Genomic DNA, 5,822 nt, shown 5'->3' with positions numbered 1-5,822 from the left:
GAGGGTGTCGCTGTGACCCTGACCAATCAGCGGCGCGTACACACAGGAACTTCCTGCTTGGTCTCTGAGTAGGGAACAGTCAGCTGGTGTCTGCTGGCACTGAACTACGTCAACTCCAAGTTATACAACATGTTTTTTTGGGGAACGACTTTCCAACAGCCAACTACATAATGGGTGAAATACAGTTGGACTCTTCTTCACGAAGTTGACAGACCTTATGCGGCAATCGACAATGTCGCTATCGGAGTCCATGATCGGTCAGGGTTTTATTGTCTTAGGTGGCTAGCTAACGTTAGCTATTTGTTTGGAGAGTAGGTAACCACTGACACTGCAGCAGAGAGATGTCATTACAGCAGACATATCGTCGCCCTTCGACGATCACGAAGCCGGACGATGACTCGGACACGGAGGAGTGTAACGTGGGGCTGAGGAAGGCAGATGCGTGGGAGTCTCGAATCATCCACAGTGGACACTTCATGGTGTCCTCGCCTCACTGTGAACTCCCGCCGAAGAAGAACTACGACTTCGACACAGTCAACAAACAGACCTGTCAAACTTATCACTTCGGTAAAGCGAGCACGTCCCAGTTCTCCATTGACGCTTCACTCATAAAACTGTTCGAGTGCATGACTCTGGCGTACAGGTGAGCTGTGATTTTAACTACAGTCTGTCATAGGTGGGGTCCTCTCACCCACTGACATCATATCTGTGCCCTTCTTTTCCTGTGTGAGACTATACTCATGAGGTTTACATGATACTTCCTGATTGACTAAAAATCTTCTTCTTTTCCTTTCGCCTTTACCTTTTTTCAGGGGTTGCCAAGCGAATTAACGTTCAATTGACTAAAAATAGGTTTTAAAAAAATAATCACATGGTGTAGGAAGCGATCAGACTTTCAACTCTGCAACAGCTAAAGGGCAATGTATTTATGTCTATCAAATCTGCAGTAAGTGTTGTGAAAAGATTTCAGGTGCAAAGAGAAGTCTGTCAGTGCCAAGAGCAGGAGCTGATACTGTATATGCATGACTTTTGACCCCGTAGGTGGGAGTTCATTAGAAACTGTCATGGAAAAATTTAACTTTGATGTGAAAATGTATTCATTTGTGCCAATGGAGCGTTCTGGTCATTTTATGAGAAGATTTGTGAAAACAATTTCTTACTCTGTGGAAATATTTCTGTTTTGACAAGAGAACTTCCTCAGCCGGTACATTTCTATATCTTTTAAACCCTGCCCATAAATGTGACCTCTGGTTTCCAGTTTTTTGTTACATTTCCTAAACTGACAAAAAAAAACAACATTGGCATTAGGAATTTCTGAAGAAAATAATCACTCTACATTTTGAAAGAAGCTGTTAAAAGAGAGGAGTAAAATTTCTAAGTCAATAAAACAATTCTACTTAACTAAACTAACAGGTCTCAACAATCCCCAGGGAATATCGCCTTACCCTTGAACAATTTACTCAGTACCATGTCACAGTAGTCATCATGTGTCCCACTTATTATTTTTAATAAAAAATCTTACATACTGTATGTAGATTTGTGAATATTTTCTATATTGTACTGTAAATGTGTACATTTTGTCCAATAAAATACAGTATATTCAAATACCAAAGATGCAAGGAGTGTGAAGAACCAGCTCAACTACTGCTACAAAATCAACTACTGTACTTAAAGAGGTGTCCATGAGAATGACTGACTCTAAGAAGTGTCACTTGCAAATCATTAGTTATGTCTCACAGATGTTCATTATGTTAGGACATAATAATAGGCCTCTTTGTTGACAGTACACAGTCGGCACAGCCTCAGAGTTGTCAGTTAGCTAATTCTGTATAGTAGCTAACACCGCTGGTTCTTTATCAGCTGCTCTGTGGTGAAGCCTGATTTGTAAGGATTTATAGATATTTGACATGTCTCTGTGGCAAAAATGATAAGACCTACATTTTGAGGTGGTTTAAGGGTAGGTGGTTCAAGTCATCTGGGTTTCACATTTCCTCTACACACAGTCACACACAGACTGAAGACAATGCTGCAGTCCATCTTCATTGCAATAGGTCTTAAGCAGAAGTCTGCAAATACTTTATAATTGCACAGACACAGCACTTACAGCCTTTTCACAACTTATAACATTGTAATGTATTTATTTGTACAGAGCAACCAATTTTCTGCAAGCTTTGAAGTCATTATTATTTAGCAATGCACAAATGATATTGGATAGTAACGAAGAAAAGTGGGCAGGTTTGGACTTGTGCTGAGGAAGGATGGTAGATATTTTAGACCAAGAATGTCAGAGATGAAGCTGCCAAGCAGGAGGAAAAGACCACAGATACGATTTGTGAGCATTGTCAAAAGAGGAGATGGAGATGGTTGGTGTAAAACTACAGCTGGCAGAGATGGAGGCAGTTGTAGCAAGAAATTTGTGTTTGTTGAGTGTAGTCAGACTTTTTAGGCCAGGGTGGAGTCGTAGCTTCTGTTGTCTCTCGCCCTTGATGGAATGAGTCTATTGCTGAAGGTGCACGTTTGTCTAAGCAAACAAAAATATATGTAAGTCGTAGGTTGAATTCCATTAATTAATCAATTCAGAAACATGTTTTATTTTGTGTGGGCTGTAGGTGGGTTTTAGATCCCTTGATGTTCAAATGCTGAATACTAAAATAAAGAGTTACAGTAGGTTGTGACAGAAATGCTCGGCTCATGTTGCCTATGTTTACCATCACGGTGTTAATGGCGAGCCAGCTGCTGCGAGGATTTCCTCAGACTGCATAAATGGCATGACTCAGATGTGTGGAAAGACTATAAATAGAGCAAGAAAGCACTGGAACTGTTACTGTTCTACTGTTGTCACTTATCCTAAAAGCAGAAGTGAGCGGTGTTTGAGTTCACGAGAGTCGTCACTCACAGCGTAACATTGGGATTAGTCCAACCTCTCTTAAGACTTACTCTGCCCTCTGAGCTGCTAACTAGAACAGCTTCGTCTGTTCATACTGTACATGCACTAAAAGAAAGCTCACATAACTCATGACAGTGGAAATAATAGGAATGCTTTGGCAGGAAGCAGAGGCTGTAAAAAGGACAGATCAGGAAGTGTGCAGAGTCAAACTGTCAGCTCAGCCTGTTGGACTGTGGTCAACAGACCTCAGCCATGTCATCTGTCACTTGACAAATTTTTTTAACCAGAAGTTAATTTTATTTTTCCAGTACAGCGACATTAAAATAAATACCAAAAGTCCTGGCTTAGGGTTGGTTTCATGAAAGTATGAACAGATGTTCAGTGTTTCTATTTTGACTCTTGTGTTGTTGTGTGAGAAAACCCTTCTAAGTTGTTTCCACACCATGGCTCTATTTTCAACTACTGTGTAATTCTAACTGCAACTTGACCTTGAAAGACTACTTCTTATTTGTATGCACAATATCCAAATGGTACACATGCTGGTCAGAGTGACCTCATTCTCCTGATAGGTGTAGAGGATTGTTGTGGGTAAAGCTCAGGTGATCTTATGGTATTATAACATTTTTATATTAAAAAATGATATCTTAAAACATTTTTCTAGGAGATCTTGATATACGCTATATATCTGGATATTATTCTCTATGCAAAACTTATTTTATTATCTTTTTTAATATTTTGAATTATTAAATTATTGGTCACACCAATGAATAGAGTCAAACTTATAGGAATTAAGACGTTGTCAAGATTTCTCTTGGTCAATCCTCTTCTAACAAAGGTTCTTGAATTATATGTAATATTTTCCTCTGTTTTCATTTTAATTTGGTTTTGTCTTTTCAGTGGTGAACTGGTTTCTCCCAAGTGGAAAAACTTTAAGGGTCTGAAGCTGCTTTGGAGAGACAAAATCCGCCTGAACAACGCCATATGGAGGGCCTGGTACATGCAGTGTAAGAGCACCAAGCTTTAAACTGTATAGATTTTAGTATAGATATTAGAACTTAGTGAACTGGTGTCTTGTTTTCTCCTACTACCGCAGACGTGGAGAGAAGGAAGAATCCTGTCTGTCACTTTGTGACTCCCCTCGATGGAAACACAGACTTGGATGTCCATCGGCCTGAGGTCGAAATGAAAAAAAAAAAAAAAACATGAATGATTTTTGTGTCCGAACAAACTTCCTCATTGTCATTTTATGCTGTGTTCGTGATAATAAAGTAAATGTGGTTAATTTACGTTCTTCCTTTTTCCCCTGAAGGGCATCGTCACAGAGGAAAAATGCTGGAAAAGAAGAATTGAAATTGTGATCAGAGAATATCATAAATGGAGAACATACTTTAAGAAAAGGGTAGAGAATTCTTTATTGACTAAAACGTCTTGCTTTTCCTTGATCCATTTGCCTAAAGACTTTCTATAACATTAAAACATTTTTACTATTTTACAGTTGCACAAGCACAAGGACGATGACCTCTCCAGTTTGCTAAAGGTAGGACCATCTGCATCATGCTCAGCCATTTAAAGTGTTGTTGGTGTCAGATGAACATCACCATTGGCTAATGTAATTAACCACGAACCAAGACACCTGCACATTTGACGTTTAAGTGTTAAGCCACAGAGTTCTTTGACTGACATCCCACCCTAACTTTACTAACGCACAATTTTTGCATGAATGTGTGTATGCGTGCGTGCGCTTGTGCATATTTTTGCTTCTTTGCTTGGTGCTTGTATGTTGAACACCTGAAGGGAAAACAGGAGCAGTTGTTGCTGTTTGGGGAAGTCTCTCCAGACATGCTTCATGTCTCCTTTAATCAGGATGACGACACCGCTCTACGTTGGGTTCCTCGCAAGTATGCTGAGACTCCAACACCCATGGAGATGGATAACCTTTTTGACATGGATGTTCTCATGTCGGAGTTTTCAGACACGCTGTTCTCCACACTGGCCTCACACCAACCCATGGCTTGGCCCAACCCCAGGGAGATTGGTGAGATAATAATAATAATAATAATATTACATTTTATTTCATCTGCACCTTTCTGTCACCCAAGGACACCTTACAGTGAATACAAAGATAACAACACAACATTAAAAAACAATAAAACATTAAGAACAAGTTAAAATACAACAGTGGAATATCGGACGTGGGGAGGGGGAAATTGTGCAATTGTCGATATCAATAGAGAAACTGTTGGTTTTGTATAATGTTGATTTGGTACCAATGAGGAGAACCTCAGTTTTGTTACTGTTTAGTTTAAGAAAATTTGAGGTGAACCAGGATTTTATTTCAGTCAAGCAGTCTAAAAGGGAAGGGGACGGGAGGTTGGAGTCGGGTTTGCTGGCTTGGTAGAGCTGGGTGTCATCGGCGTAGCAGTGTAAGTTTATGGAGTGTTTGTGGAAGTTATTACCAAGGGAGAGAAGATAGATGATGAAGAGAAGGGGACCCAGGACAGACCCCTGGGGCACACCTGAAGTGACAGAGGAGGTCTGGGATGTGAAGGTTTTTAGCTGGACTGAGTGCAGCATGACAGGTATGATTTTAAGCCAGTTTAGAGGAGTCTGAGTGATACCAAGGGCAGAGAGTCTATTGAGGAGGGTGGAATGACAAATGGTGTCAAAAGCTGCAGTTAGGTCAAGGAGGATGAGTATGGAAATAAACCAAAATCAGCTGTCACGAGGAGATCATTGGTGATTTTAATGAGGGCAGTTTCTGTACTATGGAGGGAGCGGAGGCCAGATTGGAAGTTGTTCATAGAGGTTATTGTTGGAGAGATGGGTGTTGCGTTGAGTTGCAACAGGTTTCTCAAGGATTTTAGAGATGAAAGGCAGATTAGAGATTGGACGTAGGTTATTGAAGTTGGTGGGGTCAGCGCCAGGTTTTTTCAGA

The 5,822-nt window shown here is 40.4% G+C and overlaps 1 protein-coding gene across 1 annotated transcript in view; it reads left to right on the top strand.

Moving 5' to 3' along the window:
- The first annotated feature begins 332 nt into the window (after positions 1 to 332).
- Positions 333 to 5,822, top strand: part of LOC103397174 (MLX-interacting protein-like) — a 25,283-nt gene continuing 19,793 nt past the window's right edge. The window contains 6 exon segments of the mRNA XM_025052831.1: positions 333 to 643; positions 3,785 to 3,891; positions 3,981 to 4,063; positions 4,197 to 4,286; positions 4,383 to 4,424; positions 4,682 to 4,922. Of these exon segments, the coding sequence (XP_024908599.1) occupies positions 342 to 643; positions 3,785 to 3,891; positions 3,981 to 4,063; positions 4,197 to 4,286; positions 4,383 to 4,424; positions 4,682 to 4,922 (865 nt within the window). The 5' untranslated portion in view covers positions 333 to 341.

Source organism: Cynoglossus semilaevis, chromosome W (genome assembly GCF_000523025.1).
Source record: "Cynoglossus semilaevis isolate Cse_v1.0 chromosome W, Cse_v1.0, whole genome shotgun sequence".
NCBI classification, from domain to species: Eukaryota; Metazoa; Chordata; class Actinopteri; order Pleuronectiformes; family Cynoglossidae; genus Cynoglossus; species Cynoglossus semilaevis.
This window is presented reverse-complemented; position numbering and strand designations above follow the sequence as displayed.